Here is a 23716-nt window from a genome sequence, read left to right on the forward strand (position 1 = left end):
TGTGTGTGTGTGTGTGTGTGTGTGTGTGTGTGTGTCTGTGTCTGTGTGTGTGTCTGTGTGTCTGTGTGTCTGTGTGTCTGTGTGTGTGTGTTGGTCCTTAGGCTTGAATTCAGGTCCTGGGTGCTGCCCTGAGCTTTTGTACTCAAGTTTAGTGCTTTACCACTTGAACCACACCTCTACTTTCAGCTTTTGGGTGGTTAAATTGGAGATAAAAGTCTCACACAATTTCCTGCCCGGGTGGCTTCAAACTGTGATTCTCAGCTCTCAGACTCCTGAGTAGCTAGGATTACAGGCGTGAGCTGCTGGCTTGTGGCTATGTGTGCTGGGACATTGAACACAGACACCACCTCCAGTGGATGGAATGAGTAGCAGAGCCCGCCCACTGATGGTATTTACTGTGTGCACCATCCTAAAGAGGATTGAGTTTCTACTGGCTTAATCCATTTGACTCAAATAATAAACTCTGCACACTGTGATCCAAACAAAGGTATCCAAGGGAACTGTGACTCGTTGACTCACAGATGCTTATTTTTAGAAAGAGCATATTGAATGCTAACCCGGTCCAGTTGTCGATCTGATGCTTGCCACTGCTTAGCACGATTCCATTAATTAGTTATTTGATTATGAGTAAATATTCTTATCTGCAAAGCGCAGTTTTAGCTATCCCTTAGATTCCTGTTGGTTTAAACCTTACTATTTGCATAAGTAGAATATTAACATGCGAAACTATACCCAGAGGACCATTGCTGTTCTACTTATTCATCTCCCTCATTTATCCCATTTCTCCTAGTGTGAGAAATTTTTATTTTTTACTGGGTACCCTTCCTGTGCTGCTTTTTGAAGAAAAAAAGTGAAAATAGCTACAGCTATGTTTTTGTCTCCCTATTTTTTCTTATTTATAAAACAGCATATGATGTATATAGGCTTTCAGCATTTTACTTCTTTCCACTTAATATCTCCTCTTTCCTTCTTTCTTTCCTTCCTTCCTTGTTTCTTTCTTCCTTCCTTGTTTCTTTCTTTCTTTCCTTCTTTCTTCCCTTCCTTCCTTTCTTTCTTCTTCCTTCCTTTCTTTCTTCTTCCTTCCTTCCTTCCTTCCTTCCTTCCTTCCTTCCTTCCTTCCTTCCTTCTTTCCTTCCTTCCTTCCTTCCTTCCTTTCCTTCTTTCAGGAAGGAAAGGCCTGGGCACTATCCCTGAGATTCTTTTGCTCAAGGCTAGTACTCTAGCACTTGGGCAACAGCGCCACTTCTTTTTTTTTTTTTTTCTGCTTAGGTGGTTACTGAGGAATCGAACCCAGGGCTTCGTGCATCCTAGGCAAACACTCTACCACTAAGCCATATTCCCAGCCTTTGTATATCACACTTCCTTTGCTTTTTTTTCTCTTATGGGTTTTTCTTTGTTGCTGTTGTTTTTAGTTTTGAGACAGGATCTCACTATGCAGCTCAATCTGGCCTGGAGCTTAAAATCCATCTACCTCAGCTTCTTAAATACTGGGATTACAGGCATGTGCACCAGACATAGACTCCTTTGCTATCATAACCTTATTGAATGTTATGATTATGATGATAAATACTCATACTATTTTCAAAGCATCTATTTTGGTGTTTAGGGAAGCTTTTATGATCAGTTCTGACAGTTTTTCTTTTCTAGTCTCCACACTTCCTCTATAAACACTGACTGTAAACTGTTTGTTTAATATGCTCTTCTTTTTTTCTGAACCATCCTTTTCTATTTTCTGTTATCTCTTCTCTTCCTATTAATCTTAGTTGTTTTGTTTAACCTATTATTCTTTTATCTATTCCCCAACTTTGCTTGCATTCTTTGTTCTGTAGACAGTTCCAAGTTCCTGGTCAGTTTCCTCTGTCATCTCCTGGTTAAGTTAAACACATCTCTAGTACATTTCTCAGCAAGGTTGGTGTGTCGTCAGAGCACAGATCCACGGAGGGTCAACCTCTTCTCAACCTTCAGATTTCCACAAGATGGGAGATTACCACGGATCATCTCCAATTCAAAATATCCTGTCACAGGTTAGATCTGTATCAGACAAGAAGTCTTACTTTGGGGTTAGGTACTACACCTCTAAGTTTATCTGTTGTTATCTATAAGAATTAATGATGAGGGCTGGGAATGTGGCTTAGTGGTAGGTAGAGTGCTTGCCTAGCATGCATGAAGCCCTGGGTTCAATTCCTCAGTACCACATACACAGAAAAGCCAGAAGTGGCACAGTGGCTCAAGTGGTAGAGTGCTAGCCTTGAGCAAAAGAAGCTCAGGAACATTGCCTAGATCCTGAGTTCAAGCCCCAGGACACACACACACACACACACACACACACACACACACGAATTAATGATGATGAAATCTCAAGGCTTTGGCTTGGGAAGGGGAACAGTATGGGACATCCAGATCCTGTCACTGCATATAACTTGGTGTGGAGGCTGAATTTAGATAGGGTTCCCAGAATAGAAATGGACAGGGCGCTAGCTTGGGGAATGCCTCTGGGATGAGCGGGTCAGAAAAAAAGTTTTAGTATAAAAAAAAAAGTCCTTGGGCTATTTTCCCTGTAACAGCTGATTATATTTGCAGCTCCTTCCCAGGATTAACCTGAACATAAAAGTTCATTCATCTTCAAGCTGCCCACACCTTTGAGATCAAAGGAAACTAGTGTCAATCAGGGATGGGAGAGATCTGACACAAGATTCATTCTTTTTTTCTCAACAGATGAGGAAATTGGCACAATGAAATGTAAAGGAAAGGGAAATAGCCAGGCTCGGATGGCTCACGCCTGTAATCCTAGCAACTCGGGAGGCTGAGATCTGAGGATCGATGCTCAAAGCCAGCCTGGGGCAGGAAAGTCCGTGGAACTCATCTCCCATGAACCACCAGAAAACCGGAAATGGAGCTGTGGCTCACAGTGGTAAGGCGTTAGCCTTGAACAAAAAAGAGCTCAGGGCCCTGAGTTCAAGCCCCACAATTGCAAAAAAAAAAAAAAAAAAAAAGGAAAAGCAAAGAAATAAAAAGGGAATAGTTGAATCTTCCATATTACATTTCCAGAAACATAAAAAGATGTTTTAAGGATCTGGCGATTCATGCCTGTAAACTTGGCTATTTAGGAGGCAGAGATTGGGAGGATCATGGTTCCATCTGGCCATTGGGCAGGAAGCCAGGACTTCTGGTGTCTCCCAGTGGTCATTCTGCCATACACTAGCTCCCCAGGTAAGTCACACTGGTAGGAGCAGAGTCAGCAGGAGGTGTCTCCTTATCCAAAATTCCAGCCAGCAGGCAACAAGTGCTCTGATATCTGATACACACAGACCACTGCTAATTATCCACAGCCTGGCCCAATGAGAACCCTTGTGCTGAATGACTCATTAGCCAGTAGCCTGGGTACCTGGAGTGACAGGTGCTTAAGACTTCTTCATTTGGGGTCTGGTTGTCAGGCATTGTCATGAATAAGAACATTGCTAATCTTGACTATTCAAATACAAAATTCCTCTAAAAACAGTTAAAAAATAAACCATAAGGGTTGGGGATTTAGCTCCGTGGAAGAGCAATTGCCTGGCAAGTGCAAGGCCCTGAGTTTGGTTCTCAGCTCTGGAAAAAATATAAACCATAGACAAAGGGAATATAATAACTTCATATTGAACTCATGACAATAAGAATTCTTATACATCAATAAGAAGATTAGTAACCTAATAGAAAATAAAGGCAAAGTGCAAAGCATATGAACAGGCAACTCACAAAAACACTATTTTTCTTCTGCTGGTCCTGGGTCTTGAACTCAGGGCCTAAGCATTATCCTTGCGTTTTTTGTACCACTTGAGCCACAGCTCTCCTTTTGGATTTTTGATGGTTAATTGGAGATAAGAGTCTCATGAACTTTTCTGCCTGAGCAGGCTTCAAACCACAAACTGTGATCTCCAGCTCTCAGCCTCCTGAGTAGCTAAGATTACAGGCCTGAGCAACTAATGCCCGATGTGAGACTGGTATCTCCAATTAACTAGCAATTTAACCAATTAAAAAGTGGAATTAGAGAAGCTGATCAAAAAAACTAGGGGACAGTGTTCTGGCTCTGAGTTCAAGTTTCTCTCTCTCTCTCTCTCTCTCTCTCTCTCTCTCTCTCTCTCTCTCTCTCTCTCTCTCTCACACACACACACACACACACACACACACACGATTGGCAATATAGCAACAGAAATCGATTCCAAGCATAGATGTATAGAGAGGAAAGTTTGAATGGGTCAAAGAAAGCTCTACAGGAGATGGACTGAACGCGATCTTGAACGATGAACAGTGATGTGTCAAGCTAAGGAAAATAAAGGGCATGACAGAGAAGCAGCGTAACTCTTCAGTCATTGATCTGACAGATACTGAGCCTTACTCTGTGCCCAGTATTGTGGTAGGAACTGAGCATCGCATGCACACAGGGCAACAGCCTCCCCCGGAGAGGGCTTCCTTCTAGATTGATCCAAGCCCCTTGCTGCCTCTACAGCTCTTCTGAGAACGTGAGTATTGATGGCACGGGACGTCCGGAGAGGGTGGCTGCAAGCCTCTACTCAATCCAGGGGCGCTTTCTGTTTTTGTGCTCAGGACGGCGTGTGTCTCAGTGTTTTGATCAAAGGAACACAGCTGTTACAGGAGAATACTTTGGAAATGAAATCCAACGGCCCCCGGCACAAAGCCTGTGCCCGACCATCTATCAGAGGCCACAATTTGAATGAGTACTGTCTGAACTCCTCTTGTATGGGTCACATATGTACACTGGTATCTGCCAAGGGAAATAACAAGGAAAGCAATAATAAAAATGGAATGAAAGCTAGAGGGAAGTCTTATAAATCAACACACACCAATACTGAGTGCTTTTATGGAGAAGATCAGTAGGAAGAAAGGCAGGGTTACATGAAGGTGAAGGATAAATCAATAAAAGGATCCTTTTAGGACAAAAATAGAATTTCTACCTGCAGCAAAATTTTTGACTGATTCACAGGGGATGCTAGAAAGGAAACGGCTTCTCCCGCTCCCCCTGCTTTGGTACCAGTCCTGGGGCTTAAACTCAGGGCCTGTGTGCGATCCATGAGATTATTTATTTATTTATTTAGTTAGTTAGTTCATGGCTAGCACTCTTAACTGCTTGAACCACAGCTCCACATCTGCCTTTTTGGTGATTAATTGGAGATAAGATTCTCAAGGACTTTTTTTGCTCCAGCTGCCTTTAAACTGTGATCCTCAGATCTCTGCCTCCTGAGTAACTAGGATTACGGACATGAGCCACCAGTGCATGGATTAGAAGGAAGAAAGGAAGAAGGAAGGAAAGAGAGTGAGTTGAGAGGAAAGTAACAAGGTAGAAAGAATTTTCATAGTTGTTGGGACTTAAAAAATTCATTATATTGGGCTGGGAAGGTGGCTCAGTGGTAGAGTGCTTGCCTTGCATGCCTGAGGCCCTGGGTCCGATTCCTCAGCACCACATAAGCAAAAAGAAAAAAGCCGGAAGTGGCGCTGTGGCTCAAGTGGTAGAGCGCTGGCCTTGAGCTGAAGAGCTGAGGGACAGCGCCCAGGCCCAGAGTTCAGGCCTCATGACCGGACCAAAAAAAAAAAAAAAAAAAAAAAAAAAAAAAAAATATATATATATATATATATATATATATATGATTTTTTTTTTTTTTTTTTTTTGCTGGTCATGGGGCCTGAACTCTGGTCTGGGCGCTGTCCTTCAGCTCTTCAGCTCAAGGCTAGCACTCTACCACTTGAGCCACAGCGCCACTTCCGGCTTTTTTCTTTTTGCTTATGTGGTGCTGAGGAATTGGACCCAGGGCCTCATGCTTGCAAGGCAAGTGCTCTACCACTGAGCCACCTTCCCAGCCCTATTTCTTATATTTTTATGTTTAAAAATATCTATTGATAGCTAGGCACTGGTGGTTAATACCTATAATCCTAGTTACTCAGGAGGCTGAGACCTTAGGGGCACAGTTCAAAGCCAGCCTGCACAGGAAAGTCCGTGAGACTCTTATCTCCAATTAACCACTAGAAAACCGGAAGTGGCACTGTGGCTCAAGCGATAGAGTGCTTGCCTCGAGCTGAAGAGTTCTGGGGCAGCACCCAGGCTCAGAGTTCAAGCCCCATTACAGGAAGGAAGGAAGGAAGAAAGAAAGAAAGAAAGAAAGAAAGAAAGAGAGAGAGAGAGAGAGAGAGAAAGTGATATTAGATTATAACATTTCCTAAAGATTAGATACATCATTTTATGGCTTTAAAATAAGTCTGCAAAGCCAGAGGACAGTGGCTCATGCCTGTAATCCTAGTTAGTCAAGGGTTTGAGATCTGAGGATCATGGTTCAAAACCAGCACCACAGGAACATTCCTGAGATTCTTATCTCCAATTAATCACAGAAAAATCCGGAATAGCTCTGTGGCCTTGAGCAAAAGGGATCCAGGGACAGTGCTCTCAGGCTCAGTGTTCAAGTCCCAGGACTGGCAAAAATATAAAATAAAATAAGAATTAGTGCCTGGGAATGTGGCTTAGTGGTAAATTGCTTGCCTAGCATGCATGAAGCCCTGGGTTCAATTTCTCAGTGCCACATGCACAGAAAAAGTTATAAGTGGTGTTGTGACTCAAGTGGTAGAGTGCTAGCCTTAAGCAAAAGAAGCTCAGAGACAGTGGCCAGGCCCTGAGTTCTAGCCCAGGGCTGGAAAAAAATCTGCAGAATTAACTCAACAATTTTACTATTAAGTAAAATTTACAACTATGGGAAAAATCATGAAGCACGTAAGTAAAACTTTCTTCTAGGTGAGCGCTTGTGGCTCACGCCTGTAATCCTAGCTACTCAGGAGGTTGAGATCTGAGGATCAAGGTTCAAAGCTAGCCCAGCCAGGAAAGCCCATGAGACTCTTATCTCCAATTAACCACCAGAAAACCAGAGGTGGCACAGTGGCTCAAGTGGTAGAGTGCTAGCCTTCAGCTGAATTGCTCAGGGACAGTGCCCAGGCCCAGGGTTCAAGCTCCATGACTGACACAAAACAAAATAAAACCCCAGAAACAAACAAAAAAAAAACCAAACAAAAAGAGTTGTGGTTTGAAGCCAGCCAAGGCAGAAAAGTCCCTCTTTTTTTTTTTTTTTTAGTCCCTGACTTTTTTTTTTTTTTTTTTTTTTTTTTTTTTTTTTGTCGGTCGTGGGGCTTGAACTCTGGGCCTGGGCGTTGTCCCTCAGCTCTTCAGCTCAAGGCGAGCGCTCTACCACTTGAGCTACAGCGCCACTTCCGGTTTTCTGGTGGTTTATTGGAGATAGGAGTCTCACGGTCTTTCCTGCCCGGGCTGGCTTTGAACCGCGATCCTCAGATCTCAGCCTCCTGAGTAGCTAGGATTACAGGCGTGAGCCACCAGCGCCCGGCTAGTCCCTGACTTTTATCTCCAATTAATCACTCAAAAACTGGATATGGAGCTGTGGCTCAACGTGGGAGACTGCTAGCCTGAAGTTAGGGACAGGGTCCAGGCCCTAAGTTTAAGCCCCACAACTGACAAAACAAAACAAAACAAAACCCCCAAAAACAAACAAACAAAAAGACATGAGCAATTTGGCAAAACATTAAGAATTGTGAATTTTGTGTGACAAAGCATTGCAATTTTTTTAAACTTTTCTAACTTTTCTTCATTTTTCTCTGCTAACTCTTCTTCATTTTTCCAAAGAATCCACAACAAATTAGATTATTTGCTATTCAACTTCAGCAGCAGTACCATCCTTTGGTATGTAGCATGTATCAACCTACCCAACAGCTGTCAGGCAGGCTCAGTGGTAGGAAGCCTGGAATATACTATTCTTAGATCAAGAAATCCTGAGTGGTTCAAATTACCCTGGGCTCTTGTAAACATCACTGTATTTGCTGAACTTAAAGCGATGAGATATTAGAATATCATATTTATTTTTTCATTTTTTATTTTGCCAGCCTTGAGGCTTGAACTCAGGGCCTGGCACTGAGCTTCTTTTTCTTCTTCTTTTTTGGTTATGGGGCTTGATCTCTAGGCCTGGGCGCTGTCCCTTGGCTCTTCAGCTCAAGGCTAGCATTCTACCACCTGAGCCACAGTGCAACTTCCAGTTTTCTAGTGGTTAATTGGAGATAACAGTCTCACGGATGTTCCTACCCAGGCTGGCTTTGAACTGTGATCCTCAGATCTCAGCCTCCTGAGTAGCTAGGATTATAGGCATGAGCCACCAGCACCTAGCCCCTGATCTAGCACTCTACCACTTGAGCCACAGTGCCACTTCTAGCTTTTTCTGTGGAATCGAACCCAGGGCTTCATGCCTGCTAGGTGAGCACTCTACCACTAAGTCACATTCCCAGCCCTGGAATACCATATTTTAAAATCATTTCCCATGGCTCCCCAGAGTTGAACAGTTATTAGTGAATAAATCACTTTACATTCATGTGTATAGTTACACAACTAACTTTTACAGAGTGCTTACTACAGCCTATGTATTACATGACTGGATGGATATCTATGTGTAAGGAAGGAGATAGCAAGAAGGACCATGCTGACCACACAGTGAAACCAGTGAATAGTCTATGGAGAAGGGCTACACAGATCTAAGAGGTCTCTCAGCATCTTTGATTGACCAGGTGCTGGTGGCTCATCTCTGTAATCCTAGCTACTCAGGAGGCTGAGATCTGAGAATCACGGTTCAAAGCTAGCCAGGGAAGGAAAGTCAATGAGACTTATTTCCAACTAACCACCAGAAAACTGGAAGTGGAGCTGTGCTAAAAAGCTCAGGGCCAGCGCCCAGGGCCTGAGTTCAAACCCTGAGACTGGCAGAAAGGAAGAAAAAAAAGGAAGGAAGGAAGAAGAAGGAAAGAAAGATAGAAAGAAAGAGAGAGAGAAAGGAAGGAAAGAAGGAAGAAAGAAAAGAAGGAAGGAAAGAAGGAAGGAAAGAAGGAAGAAAGAAGAAATAAAGAAGAAAGAAAGATCTCTTCTTTTCCCCTCTCTCACTTGTAGTTTGCTCCAGAAGTAAGAGTAACCTGGTGCTGAAAAGCCATGGTGACCCCCTGCAAATTGTGTCAGAGGAAGGCTCACCGTAGGCACGGACGATACCCAAGGCAAGCAGTGTGGTACTTGGCAGATGTGTCTGTGCTAGGAGATCTGGTGCAAGTATTGGTCTTCAGCATCCATGGAGTGCCAGGAAGTTGACGCTCCGTGTGTAGAAGCAGAGGCAGCCTCTAGCAAAGGAGGAGGAGAGGAAGATGCTAGTTAACTGGAATATATTTTCTAATGCAGCAGTTGCTTTCCTATGAAGGCACCTTTATAATTGGTGCTGTATTAGTTACTTTACTAGTTGCTAGGACAAAACACCCGGGAGAACACCCGGAAGGAGAAGAGATTGATTTGGGCACAGGGCTTCACTTCCATGGTTTGTTGTCCACATGTGTTTGAGTCCAACACCCTGGTGGTGTGTGGTGGAGTTGTTCTTAACTCCCTGGTGGACAGGAAAAAGAGAGGGAGCCGGGGACAGGATATGATGCAAGACCCCCAGTGACCCACTTCCTGCAACTAAGTCCCACCTCCCATAGTTCTAGAACTTGGCAAAAGAGTGCCACTATCAAGGTACCAAGTGTTCAACACTTGAACCTCAAGGTGGCCTCAGATGTGTGTGTGTGTGTGTGTGTGTGTGGTGTGTTTATTTAGCACCAACAAATGGCAAGAACTAGTAAAATTCAAGCTAGAGTAGTTCTGAACCCTATGTCTCTCCAACCACCCAGATTTTAAGTGTCCAGATTCCCAGAATACTCACCCCCAGCAACCCCTCATCACTCTTACTGTCAACGTATAAAGGTTAGGTTGCTCCCCCGCTCATGATGAAGTAAGTGCCCAGTTGCCTTCAGAGATGGCACATCTCTAGTCCAAAAGGAAACATGGCCTGTTGCTTGCACCTGCTTCTTTTTACCCACAGTGCTGCGACCAGGTGCTTGATTTCCTCATTACCTTTGCAGAGACAAGGGACAGATTTCCATGATTCCTCCTGACTGTTGTTCCTTCTGTTTTCATAGGCAAAGGCTAAGGTCAAATGGACGCTGTTCCCTGCGCACAGAAAGCAGTTTCATCGGGTCTGTTATTCTTGCTGACACAGCAGTTGCATTATTCTGACTGACAGATGCTCAGAGGAAATTCAGTGCAAATACAACTGATTGAATTCACGAAGGGACAGACTGTTTGCACCTGTGGGCGGGTCTGGCTTAGAAGCTCTCTGAGCAGTTCAGTAATAGCACACCAAAAGACTGCTGGAATCTTATTTCCCCTCAGGAAAATGCTAAGGACAATCTGAAGTCTGAGAGTGTGGCAGATGGCGTTTGCCTAGTAGTAAATGCATCGCTGGCTGTTTTTTTTTTTTTTTTTTTTGTGTGTGTGTGTGTGTGTGTGTGTCTCTCCTCAGTAGCTGCATTTAATCTGCTGAGCAAAAGCTATTTGTTTTACATGATCTTATTATAGAGTTGAAATATACTGGTTCTGGAGAAACCAAATTGAATTGTTTTTAAGTCAAAATGATGTTAACAGATGTTACCTCAATAACCCAAGACTAGCAGGGTGCTGGTGGCTCAAGCCTGTAATCCTAGCTACTCAGGAGGCTGAGATCTGAGGATCATGGTTCAAAGCCAATCTAGGCAGGAAAGTCCATGAGATGCTTATCTCCAATAAACCACCTGAAAACCAGAAATGAAGTTGGGGCTTAAAGTGGTAGAATGCTATCCTTGAGCAAAAAGCTCAGGGACAGCATTCAGGCCCTGAGTTCAAATCCCATGACCAACAAAAACAAAATCATCCAGGACTTACAATGGGTTATTATAAATAAGACTTATGTTGTTACTTATTCTATAAGACTGTACACCTTACAATATTCCTTCTTATGATTTCTAGTTACTACAGGGTGGCTCCCATGTGTTCTTGAACAAGAACTGTCAGTTACTATGGAAAGCCGGCCATTTTGTTGCGTTTGCTTTGTTTTATTTTATTTTGGTGCTCCTACTAGGCCTTGCACATTTTCTTGCTACATTAGGCCTTGAACTCAGGGCCTGGGCACTATCCCTTAGTGTTTTTGCTCAATGCTGGTGTTCTACTACTTGATCTACAGCTCCACTTCTGACTTTTTGGTGGTTAATTGGAGGTAAGAGTCAGATAGACTTTCCTGCCTGGGCTAAGCTTTGAACCCTGATCCTCAGATCTCAGCCTCTAGGGTTGCTAGGCACTGTACCCAGCCATTTTGTTGCTCTTTACCTCTGGCTTTTCTCAGTCACTGTCTGTGGCGGAGCTTGTAGTGTTTGACATGAACCGCAGGTCAGCATTGGGAAAGCTGTTTCTACCTGCTTCTGGGGCATTTCAAATAAAGGGCATTATGACACTGCTGGCTGGTGACGTGTGCAAAATGACACATGCAGAGGGAATGTCTACCTCCAATTTAGTGATGCACACTGTTGAGGTTAATGGTTGACGAGTACAGAAGCTAGGAGTTTTTATTTTCCCCTCATGGTCCTCTCTCTCCCCAGGACCAAGCAGACAGGAAGTAGAATGCACAGCACGGCAACATGGAGGCTCTAAGATCGCTGCTCTCAGATACGGCTGCACTGTGACGGGGGCAGGCCCAGCTGCATGGCTCTGAGATCATAACTATGTTTGCACAGGGGTCATGCTTCCGACGGGCTGTTCTCAGCTGATGAACCAGCACTGGAGGAATACGAAAGCTGACTCACCTCTGGGAGACATGACTTTGACCTGAGGTTTCTGTCAGCCGTGTCCAGCTTTCCTTAGAAGGGCAATGCCGCCCACATGCATCCAGCCAACCTTTCTGTCCTTGTGGGCCAAATCCTCTTTTTTTTTTTTTTTTGGTCGGTCATGGGGTTTGAACTCTGGGCCTAGGTGCTATTCCTAAGCTCAAGTCAAATGCTCTACCACTTGAGCCACAGCACCGTCTGGTTCTCAGTTGGAGCTAAGTTTCATGGACTTTCCTGCCCGGGCTGGCTTTGCATTGGGATCCTTAGATCTCAGCCTCCTAAGTAGCTAGGATGGCAGCTTGAGCCACCAGCGCCCGGCCCAAATCCTCATTTCTATTTGATGACTGTGTGCCTTCCTGCTGCCTGCTTACAACATATTCTGTTGTAAATTACTCATGCAGAGCAGTACTTTCAAGCTGTGCTTTGTCCTGTGAGACTCCAGTGTGTGTGTGTGTGTGTATGTGTGTGTTGGTCCTAGGACTTGAACTCAGGACTTGGGCATTATCCCCGAGCTTTTTTTTTTTTTTTTTAATTCAAGACTAGCACTGTATCACTTGAGCTGCAGTTATACTTCTGGCTTTTTGAGGGTGATTAATTGGAGATAGAAGTCTCATTGAACTCCCTGTTTGGGGTGGCTTTAAACCACGACCCTCAGATCTCAGCCTTTTGAGTAAGAAGGATTACAGATGTGAGCCACTGGCACCTGGCTCCTTGAGATTCCCCCCGCCCCCATTTAAAAATAAAATAAAATAACAGTTTGCTCCATTTTGAGTGCAAATGCTGAGGCAGAATGTCTCTACATCTTGTTTGTACAAATAAATAAGCGCCATCTGCCCAGCTCAAGCCAGGAGGCAGGCTGATAAATAATCAAGCAAATAAAAGATTGCCGCAGATGAGTTTATCAAATTAAGCCAATTTATTTTGCAAGGCTATAAGCTATATAGAAAAATCGGGAAAAAAGATAGTCTCTTAGTATGTAAAAAGAAACAACAACATTTTTAAATTTCTCTTTCCCTTTCCTCAAATTTAAGACTGTTTATTTTGGTAGACTGGAAAGTATACCCAATGAATTAGGATGGTAATACCTATCCATAGATATTAAAAGACACATTGGTGAAAAGTTTTGCACTGATGCTAGAGAAAGGAGCTCTTTCTCATTTGACAATTTTAATTATTATGGATGAAAAATCTCGGCATGGCTTAATTTAGAGGCCAGGCAAGCTCTGTGCTTGCTTAATGCACATTGGTATAGCAGCATATCTCAGCAGTGAAAGGGAGCAAGCGATTTTGCATACATTGCCAGTTAAGACTCTGATGGCACACACATCTTTTATGGGATTGCATAGATGTCTATTATCCTAGAAACTCAGGATGCTGAGATTTGAGGATCACGGTTTGAAGCTAACCCAGGTTAGAAAAAGCACACGAGGCTCATCTCTAATTAACCACCACAAAGCCAGAAATAGAGCTGTGGCTTAAGTGGTAGAGTGCCAGCTTTGAGTTAAAAAGCTAAGGAAGAATCCTGTGGCCCTTAGTTCAAGCCCTAGTACTGGCATTGAAAAAAATACCTTTATGGCATTAGGGCTAGGCGCTACTGGTTCACCCCTGTAATCCTAGCTACTCAGGAAGCTGAGATCTGAGGATCATGGTTCAAAGCCAGCCGGGCAGGAAAGTCTGTGAGACTCTTTTTTTTTTCAATTGTGAAAATACTATACAGAGGGGTTACAATTACACGGGCAAGATAATGACTACATTTCTTATCAAGTATTGTAGCCTCCTCCTTTGTTTCCCCTTCCCATCCCTTCCCATCCTCCCCCCCACCCTCCTACCCTATCCTCCCTCCACAGACTCTTAATCTCCAAGAAAACACCAGAAAAACCAGAAGTGGTGCTGTGGCTCAAGTGGTAGAGCGCTGGCCTTGAGCTGAAGAGCTGAGGGACAGTGCTCAGTCCAGAGTTCAAGCCCCACTACTGACAAAAAAAAAATCAATCTTATGGCATTAGGATTTCCATATTGAGATGGGGAAATGGAGAGCCAGAAAGGGCTATTTTCTTTATGTTACTTGGAAGTAGAAATTTCAGAATATAATAAGGATTTTTTACCCCAAGGTCCCCAAACTTTTCACTTCACTGTAAATGCAGTTTCTTCAAGCTACTTAGACTGAGGTTTTTTTTTTTTTCTTTTTTTTTCCAGTCCTGGGGCTTGAATTCTGGGCCTGAGCACTGTCTCTGAGCTTCTATTGCTCTCTACCACTTGAGTCACAGCACCACTTCTAGCTCTTTTTTTTTTTTTTTTTGAGTAGTTTTTTGGAGACAAGAGTCTCATAGACTTTCCTGTCTAGGCTGGCTTTGAGCCTCAGATCTCAGCTTCCTGAATAGCTAGGTACAGACATGAGCCGCTGGCGCTCAGTTTAGACTGAGCATTTGAATGGTCATTTCTGTGTAGATCCTGCCAATGTCACGTTAGCCTCTTCCTGAGTTTTTCTTGGCCTTCTCGTGCCCCGAAGTCAAGGGTTAATCAAAGACAAAAAGGGAGATTGTAGCAAGAGAGACATGGAGAAGAATGTCAGGAAGTAGAAGCCCATTCTCTTTGGGCTTATCCTAATGCATTTAGGTCAGAGATTGACAGTGGAAAACAGTGGCTTCTTTTTTCAGCAGCTCCAGGACCCCAACTTCCCACTGAAATGTGAGGGTTAGAAATGCATGATTCTGCACTTCAGTGTTGCATTGGCAGAGAGTTCATCTTCTTCCATCCCAGCCTTGGTGAACTCTGCCGCCGTGATGTCTTAATCTTGTGGAATTTAGAGATTGACATGGGTCTCCATTTTTCAGGTCATAAAGGTGGATGCAAGTGGAGAAATAAGTAAAGAAGCTAGTTTAGCAAATAACTAGGCACAAGAGACCTGTCCTGCATCTCAGTGGGTTTAATACATCCATAATGCATTTGGTGATGGCAGGGAGGTAGCAAACGCCACTGATAGTTTCTGTGCTCCTGCCAATTGGAGTTCTGTGCTCTTGACTTTCTGGACTTTGGCTAAGTTGTAGATTATAGAGACATGGAAATACTGCTGAAGATGGTTTTTACCAGACCTACTGTCAAAATGGACCCTCAAGGAAAGTTGTTCTGGAAGGAATGCTGCTAAGTCATGGGAGCTGCTCATGGAAGGCAGAATGAATTAGGGTGAATGGTAAGGAATGAATTTGCTTTGGTGCTGAGGTTTTGAAATCTTGTCATTCTCAGCTTTTCAAATGAGAGGTGAAAACGTTGATCGTTTTAAAAAAATGGGGCTGGGAATGTGGCTTAGAGGTAGAGTGCTTGCTTAGCATTCATGAAGTCCTGGGTTTGATTCCTTAGTACCATACAAAAAGAAAAAGCTGGAAGTGGCACTGTGGCTCAAGTGGTAGAGTGCTAGCCTTGAGCAAAAGAAGCTCAGGGACAGTGCTTAGGCCCTGAGTTCAAGCCCCAGGATTGGCAAAAAAAAAATTTAAAAAATGGATTTTCAGTGCCCCAGTATGGGCACTAGAGGAAAAATAAAATACATGTGCAAATCTTAAGAGGTAAACTCTCTCTAAAGCTTTTGAATGTATGTCAGATGGTTTTGCATAGCTTGTATATTTTTTTAGACAAGATTAGGTCAAACTAATGACAAGCTAGCTTCTGTTAGTTCTGACATCATGGAAGGAAACATTGGTAGTCAGAAACTTCTGATGTTGAGGATTCTGTCAACATATTGGGCCCAATATTACTTGGTAACAATGTTAGAAATACTTAAATAAGATGAGCAGAGAGACAAGTGGAACTAACTCAACAAATCACTCAAAACAAGGTGAGATTTTTCCCCCCTCAAATTACATTGAAATTGAGGAAATGGAGAATGCAGAATCGAGTTCCAGTGTCACAACAAAGGGCAAAAGGTGGGTCTGAAGTAGGAGATGATGTAGCAAGAATTGGCCCAATTTCTAAATAAATAAATAGCTGACATTACATTGAAATTGACCAATTCAACTAAGTTAATAGCACTGGATAGCTATTTCAGTAATATGTCAACATGTGGTACTATCTTAAACATTTTAAAATATGGTAGAGCAAATTCATATTCCAGTGTTTTTGGTGTGTGCTAGTTTGGGGGTCTGCACTCAGAGCCTAGGCACTGTCCCTGAGCTTTTGTGACTCAAGGCTCTACCACTTGAGTCATAGCTCTATTTCTGTCTTTTTCTGCTTAATTGAAGATAAGAGTCATAGATTTTCAGGCTCAGGCTGGCTTCAAATCATGATCCTTAAATCTCAGCCTCCTGAGTAGTTAGGATTACAGGCATCAGCCTGTAATTCAAACATTTTAAAACTAGATACCTTTCCTAGAAACCCAATACTAACACATGGTATAATTAATTCTAACAGAATTTAAAAAAGAAAATTTTTTTTCCAGTATCAGAATCCTTTACCAAAAATACTTTGGGACTTTGAGGTTTTTGTCTATAATATAATGTTCTTTTTTGTTTCCTCTAGGGATGGTGGGATTCGTGATAATTCTAATTGTTATAACTTGGGCTGCTTTCAAATATATGACAGTAAATGTTACATTTTTAATTGGACAAACACTAATTTTGGGTGGTTAAAAAAAGGGGCAGGTGTGGTTTGGTGACGAGGAAAACATTTCCAGCATTTGAAACAATCTGGCAAGGGTTGGGAGGCAAAAGACAGAAATCTGACTACAGTGAAAGTTTGCCAGATGGTAGCAAATAACTGCCAAAGTTCGATGGTGCTATAATTATTCGAGACTAGCTGTCATTTCAGCAAGCTATCTTCTTACAAGACAGGTGGCGATAGAATGCTGTATTGAGATTTCCCTCTGTGAGCTTCTGTTGAAATGGAGAAATGGATGGAAAGTCCTTTAGTGGAGCCTTTAGTGTATGAAGAACAGTGAGAAAGGATGGACTATGGACAATTACAGAGAATTTCATTTGTTGATGTTTCCTGGGAGTATATTATTTCAAATGACCCTAGTTGGGAATTTATAAGGGAAAATTTATTCTATTATGTGTAAAGGAAGGATCTGCCAAGCAACACAATTGCCCCTGTCATGTTTAGAGTATTTATCTGATGTGCTTTCAAGTCTAATTAAATACTTCAGAGGCTTCAATGACCTTCAAACATGTGACTTGTGGATAATAAACTCATCACAGTCTGATTTTAGTCAGTGGTAGTGTTAGAGAAGTCACATAATTTCCTTTCTTTCAGATGTAGTCTACATATAGCTATAGTGTAGAAGTTGTGTTTTCATTAATTTGGAGCAGTTCTCCAAACTCTGACTCAAATGATTGAAAGTCTAGCTTTGAGTTGACTGTGATGGTAATTCACCAACAGGTCCATACAGCCTATGGTTTGCTTGGCGGTTGCAGAAGGAACTAGATGAATGTGTAAACTTGTACCTCATGGGTTAGCTGGAAAGTTACATGGAGCAAGGGACGAAGAGAATAACTTTCATGGCTTAGACTAATGCCAGTTTTGAAGAAAGCGTGTGAAATTCTTCTGTGTGTGTGTGTGTGTGTGTTTTGGAGAAAGCCTGTGAAATTCTTCAGTGTGTGTGTGTGTGTGTGTGTGTGTGTGTGTGTGTGTGTGTGTGTGTGTGTGTGTGTGTGTGTGTATCTGTGTGTGTCTGTGTCTGGGTTCAAGGCAGAGGATTCTTCGCATTTCAAATGCCTAAACATATGGGTGGTAAAGTGAAGTCACAGTTTTACACCCTCGCACGCTAAGCAGGGAGAGCAGTTAACTGAAGCGCCAGTGTGCTAAATCAAGTCTGTCACTCTTGATTTATGATGCTTTAAAGGCACGTTAGACATAAAGATATAAAAGATAGATGTAAAAGTCACACCAGTTGCCCTGAAAGTCAGCTAGAAACCCAAGGCTTTTAAATTCCTGGGTGGTATTAGTCCAAATTGGCAGCCAAAGGAACAAAGTCTTAGTCACCACACTTCCATGTCCTTCTGAACAGAAATAGGCTCGAATCTTCCGAGTGGCTCTTGTGAGGTGCTTCATCGGTGACGTCACACAGATTGTCACCGCCCTCAGTCTACTTTAGGCCCTGCTGAGAGTCCAAGAGTCCAGGCAGCCAGGGAGACAGCAGGAGTTGGAGGCTGAATTGGAGAGAGTAAGGAAGAAGCGTGCCATAGCCCAGGTGTGTCCTTGACCCTCATCAGGTAACAGCAGAGTTATCTGCCTGGCCTATAGAATGTGTGTGTGTGTGTGTGTGTGTGTGTGTGTGTGTGTGTGTGTGTGAAAACCACCATTGAACTGGGTGCAATTTTGCTCATAGCCTTTTGGGTTTTAGTAGATCCATGTGGCAATCACTTTGGGTCATATACCCCAGGGAAGAATTAAAATAAGAGACGGAATGTTTTATGGACTAACAGTGGAAAGGATGTCTGTTCTGATTCCTGCCTAACTTTGAGTCATCCTTCCTAAATATGTAAATATATGTGAAAATTCATCTTCGCCTTACATTTGTATGTGTTGATTGAATTGGGCCAATTGGAAATTCTCACCTTATTTTCCCCGTTTTATTCAATTAAAATACATGACCGAACAAATACTTGCAGTCACTGTCAAAGTTCAAAAAATAGTTACGAGGTAAGCCATGGGAAATAAGTGTGCTCAGTAGCTGTCAATTCATAATGCATAAAACATGAGCAGTCTAGCAACAATTATAAGCCACACATATAATGATCATTTACCAAAAACCTGATCATTTACTAGCACCCAGAAATCTATTCCTGATCACCTCCCTTTCTGCTGTCTGTCCCAACTATTGAAGTAGTTTTGACCTTCCTTAGTGCTTTCCCATATATTTGTACATTCCTAAACAAGTTCCTTGTCTTTGATTCTATAAAAGGAACCATCTGTTTCTTTTGTATATTCTTCTTTTGCTCAGCAGTTGTATTTGTGAGCTCTGTCCATCTTGTGTGCAGCTACAGTAGTGCTTACATTTTCTCTGTTCAATAGCATTCAAATGTCTCCATATACTATTCAGCCATTCAAGTGTTGATGAACAGTTGTGTTTTTTTTTATTTATTTTTATTTACTTTTTTTACACTTTGGAGTTCCTATGCTACCTTGAACATCCTTGTACATGAATCCTGGTGCCCGTGTACTTGAGAATCTAAGGTAGAAGTTAAACTGTAAGCATTAAGGAAGAACATTTTCTACCTTAATTAAAAAAGTACCACATTGTCAAAGTGACTGAAAATTCACACTTAATTTAGTTGCAGTAATAACCTGCTGTAATATTCTTAAGAGGTGACCACAACTCTGGGAACTAGCTCTTGTCTGTCACTTGTAGGCCTGCCTCTAACTTTCTTTTTTTTTGGGGGGGGCAGTCCGGTCGTGGGACCTGAACTCTGGGCCTGGGCCCTGTCCCTCAGCTCTACAGCTCAAGGCTAGCACTCTACCACTTGATCCACAGCACCACTTCCGGCTTTTTTTCTGCTTATGTGGTGCTGAGGAATCGAACCCAGGGCCTCATGCATGCAAGGTAAGCGCTCTGCCACTGAGCCACCTTCCCAGCCCTCTAACTTTCTTTGCTACAAAAACAGCCTCTCTTTTAAAAGTCAATTTCTCAGCTAAGTTTTTGGGACAGACAAAACCCACTGTAATACTTGCCTAAGTTATCAAGGTAATTGGAAAAACTTCCAATAGCATGTTCCTCTTTTTTATTCCCCCCAAGTGTTTTCCTATTGGATCCCAAATCATGATTCATTTTCTTTAGTTTGTGGTACTGAGGAATGGAACCCAGGCTCCACGCATGCATGCTAGGCAAGCACTCTACCATTAAGTCACATTCCCAGCCCATGATTCCTTCTAATATAAGAGCTTACTCTAATCAGCAGATCTGGTGGGTCAGTTAATTTGCTCTTCCTGAACTGGGTTACTTTGATCACTATAAACTGGTTTTTGCTTTTTTTCTTGCCTATCTCCACATTTCTTGATAACTTACTCAAATAAACAAATGGGCATTTAGGTCATGGTTTGATCTCACTAATAAGTTTATAGTAAGGGCTGGTAACTTTGATTCCTTTGTCTCCAGACCTCATGTCTAGACTGGTTCTCCTCCTGTTTTTTGAGCTTGTGGGCATTTGGTCATATTCTCACTTCCTCCTTCACCCATCACTTTTCGGTTGTTTAATTCTCCCTTCAAGCAAATCTTTGGAAAGATTCCCATTGGCAAATGACTACTTCCTGCTGTGGACCAAAGATGATGAAGAACTAAAAGAGAAAGGCAATGTAAACCAATAATTATTGGCTGTGTGCTAAACCAAGATTCAACCACTAACTGGTTAGTACCATGTGGTTGGCACCAACAATTACACAATTAAAATGACTATTCAGCTAGAACGAATAATTTGGTCCATTGATGCTACAACAGATACAGTAATTCAAGCTAATAGTTCTATTTGGTTAGATGGCTCAAAATATTCAGACAAAAACTTGACTACGAGAGCTTTCCACCCCTCAAACTCTCACCCTTAGCAAACAAAATACTATTTTGTTAAGGTTTTATATTCAATAGTAAAACTTCACCGTGAATATCTAAAATGTAGGTGTCTACCTAAAATTATCTAAAGAACAGAACACTGGTATGTTATCTACATTGTCACTCTACATCACCAAAGGTAAATAATTTGATGGATGGCATATCTATGTTCTCGAGGTGTGGTTTCCTGCAAGTACAATGTGCACGCACTCTGAAGATTCCAATCCTGCTCTTTGAAATGTTTACAATCTAGGCACATCCTGGGCTGGACTAAAAATAACTGGCACAAGCCCTGAAGCTGAAATGCTCATGAGGTTAACACTTGCTCTTTGGACTGACTAGCAAGGGACTTTTGGTTGACCCCCCAGTAGGCTCTGTGCCCAATGCAAAGCCATGCAGCTGTTGGCACTATTTTACACCTTCAGCTGGGGCTGGATGAAGACTTAGAGCAGCCTGAAATCCAGAGGATTATGTGATCCTCCGCCCAAGGATAGATAATTCAGTGTCTCATGGGCAACACTGAACGGTAACATTCTTTTCTTTTGGTGTCTGTACTTGCTGATGCCTTTAAGTTAGTGAAATAAACACATGCGTTCATACACACAGAAGTCAGAAAGAAATGAAATGCTTTAAATTTGGTTAAAAGTACCAGTACAGAGAAAGTACAAAGTGCAAAGAAAGTACAAAGGAAGAGAAGAATCAGAACAAAAATATTGGTTTTTGTGACACCAGGAAGGGAAGCCAGACTCTTAATATTAATAGAAGTTGTGTGTGTGTGTGTGTGTGTGTGTGTGTGGTTTAAGGTATTGACTCATGTCACTGTGGACGCTGACAAGTCTGAAATTTCCATGGTAAGCTGGAGTGAAGAGTGGCAGCTCTTGTTCAGAGATAGCCCAAGGACAGATGTTGGACATCTGGGATGGGCAAGGTTGAGTTATGACTCCTTGATCCTGGAATGGCAATCTTTTTCCTGTGGGTTCCTTAATATCTTCTTTGTTTCCTTTCTTTAGTTATTTTTCTCTGCCCCCCCCAAGGCACAGGGCCTCATAATTCCTAGGCAGATGTTCTATCTCCTGAACCAAGCCTGCAGTCCCTTTTTGCCCTTTTTTTTTTTTTTTTACCTTTCCAAGGTAGAGTCATGCTCCCTGCCCAGGCTGACATAGGCTTCTATCTACCTCGGGCTTCCCTGTGTTGTTACTGGAGATGGTAGGCACAAACCACTGCACTTAACCATTGTGCTTCTCCTGTAGCTGGGATAACAGCTCACCACCACCGTGCCCAGCCATTGAGTGAGAAAAGTCTCTCAACTTTTTATGCCTAGGCTCACTCCAACTGTGATCCTCCAATCTCTGTCTGTCAAATAGCTGGGATTACAGTCCTAGTCACTGTGTCTGGTCTTTTAATCCCCTCTTTTTTTCCTTTTTTTTGTTGTTGTTGGTTGTAGAGCTTGAACTCAGGGATTGGGCTCTGTCCCTGAGCCCAAGAGAGAGATCTCTTGAGAGATCTCTCTTGAGAGAAAGATCTCTCAAGGTTAGCACACTAACACTTTGAGCCATAGCTCCACTTCCAGTTTTCTGGTGGTTAACTGGAGATAACAGTCTCATGGACTTTCCTTCATGAACTGGCTTTGAACCCCAATCCTCAGATCTCAGACTCCTGAGTAGCTAGGATTACAGGCACGAGTCACCAACATAATCCCCTGTTCTTAACAAGACACCAGTCACCTTGCATCAGGGTCTACCTGAGTGACCTCATTTTTGTTAGTTTGCTTGCTTGTGTTGGTAGTCTGAGGTTTTAACTCAAAGTCTTGCTTTAGCTATGTAAGCTCTTTACTACCTCAGTCATGCCTCCAGCTCTATTTGCTGTAGGCTTCTTTTTCTTTTTTCCTGGTAATGTCTCATGCTTTTCCCCTAAAGTTTGCCTTGGCCTGCAATCCTATTACCTAGGGCCTCCTGAGTAGCTGGGATTACAAACATAAATCAGTACACTTAGCCTTAGTGACCTCAAGATGCTCTCTCCCAATGCAGCCACATCCTTAGGGAATTAGGGCTTTAAACATAAACATCTCAAGGGGGACACTGTCAACAAATATCATCTTATATTAACCCTCATTTACCTCCCCATGTCTTGATTTGGTTCTTCCTCTTAGGAGGTGAAGACAAGCCGGAAGGCGAGTCTGCCGGAAGTTGAGTCTGCCGGAAGTCCTCCCCAGCCAGTGTGAGGATGGAGCGGTCCACCCAGGAGCTGTTCCTCAACTTCACCGTGGTCCTCATCACTGTCCTCCTCATGTGGCTCCTTGTGAGGTCCTATCAGTACTGAGAGGCCAGGAGTTGTTCCCAGGCCTGCCTAGATGCCCTGGGGGTGCCTCCTGCCTGCCCTGAGAGCCCACAGCTGTCATGGGGTGTCACTCTTGGCACCCCCAAGCTCCTCTGATCCACACTCACAATGCCTGACCTATCCCAGCACTAGGAGTGATCATGTGTTCAGTAAAGATGCTGCTTGCATGGCCTGCCTGGCGACCAGTGAACACTAGAGCTAGCCCCAACTCCTACTGCCCATGGGTTAGACAGGCTACAAGGTCAAAGGCAAACTGGATTCATGATGCTGCCACACTAGAACAGCCCCTGATGTGTCTCACCACACTCTCTCCCCACAATCCGCACTGCCTGTAACCAAACTCTCATTCAACCCGCCAGAAGCAATGCTAGAGGAAGTCTCTGTTAACTTCTCTAACTCTCATGTCAATAAAGTCAACTCAACCATGAAGTTGGTGGCTTTTTAGAATTTATTTTAGCTTCTGTGAATGGTGCAGCATTCACCCCTTGACTATGGCAGAAGTGACAAACGCTCTGGTATTTCTAGCATTTGAGTTAAGCTAAGGCTCACCAACTGCTAAGGATTTGAAACCAAGTCAAGTAAGGGGATCACATTTCAATCATTCCTTTGGGTCAGTGTTCCTCAAGCCTTTCCCTTTAACCAGTTCCAAGGGCAGAGGGAGGATAACTTCACTCCGCTAGAAGATCTGGGCCAGCACCTGGAGAGGCCACTAAAAGACAAGCCCCCCTAGAAGTCTTGCAGCTTATCCTCAGAATTCACAAAAATGATATATTCTACTACATAGCATCTCCATGTTTATTTAACTCATCTGTCTCTCTATACCAGCTGTGCGGCTTGAACTCAGAGCTGAGCCACAGTTCCACTTCTGGTTTTTTGGTTGTTAGTTCGAGATAAGAGTGTCTCAGAATGGGGCTGGGAAGGTGGCTTAGTGGTAGAGCGCTTGCCTTGCATGCCTGAGGCCCTGGGTTCGATTCCTCAGCACCACATAAGCAAAAAGAAGAAAGCCGGAAGTGGCACTGTCTGTGGCTCAAGTGGTAGAGTGCTAGCCTTGAGCTAAAGAGCTGAGGGACAGCGCCCAGGGTCAGAGTTCAGGCCCGACGACCGGACCCAAAA

General features: G+C 43.0%; 1 protein-coding gene and 1 long non-coding RNA gene across 3 annotated transcripts; one reads left to right on the forward strand and one right to left on the reverse strand.

Annotated features, from left to right (window-relative positions):
• Positions 1-4250: 4250 nt before the first annotated feature.
• LOC138838745 (uncharacterized) lies at positions 4251-11331 on the reverse strand. The gene is made up of 4 exons (XR_011375739.1): positions 11246-11331; positions 9959-10054; positions 9053-9195; positions 4251-4762 (listed from the first exon to the last, which is right to left on the reverse strand). It is a non-coding gene; the product is annotated as an uncharacterized lncRNA (long non-coding RNA).
• A 6507-nt stretch (positions 11332-17838) lies between these two features.
• Positions 17839-23032, forward strand: LOC138838746 (sarcolipin). 2 transcript variants are annotated; one of them, XM_070038079.1, is made up of 2 exons: positions 17839-17936; positions 22416-23032. In XM_070038079.1, exon 2 carries the CDS (start codon positions 22490-22492, stop codon positions 22583-22585), a length of 96 nt encoding a protein of 31 aa, XP_069894180.1. In that variant the 5' UTR covers positions 17839-17936; positions 22416-22489; the 3' UTR covers positions 22586-23032. The 2 variants fall into 2 exon arrangements, with proteins under 2 accessions (XP_069894180.1, XP_069894179.1); XM_070038078.1 differs by having other exon boundaries at positions 17839-17914.
• Positions 23033-23716: the final 684 nt, after the last annotated feature.

This window comes from Dipodomys merriami, unplaced genomic scaffold (genome assembly GCF_024711535.1).
Source record: "Dipodomys merriami isolate MVZ:Mamm:240054 unplaced genomic scaffold, mDipMer1.0.p SCAF_29, whole genome shotgun sequence".
Taxonomy (NCBI): Eukaryota; Metazoa; Chordata; class Mammalia; order Rodentia; family Heteromyidae; genus Dipodomys; species Dipodomys merriami.

What these genes read in the sequence shown, in the direction of transcription:
- LOC138838746 (XM_070038079.1), top strand. Translation starts at nt 22,490, where the DNA reads ATGGAGCGGTCCACCCAGGAGCTGTTCCTCAACTTCACCGTGGTCCTC.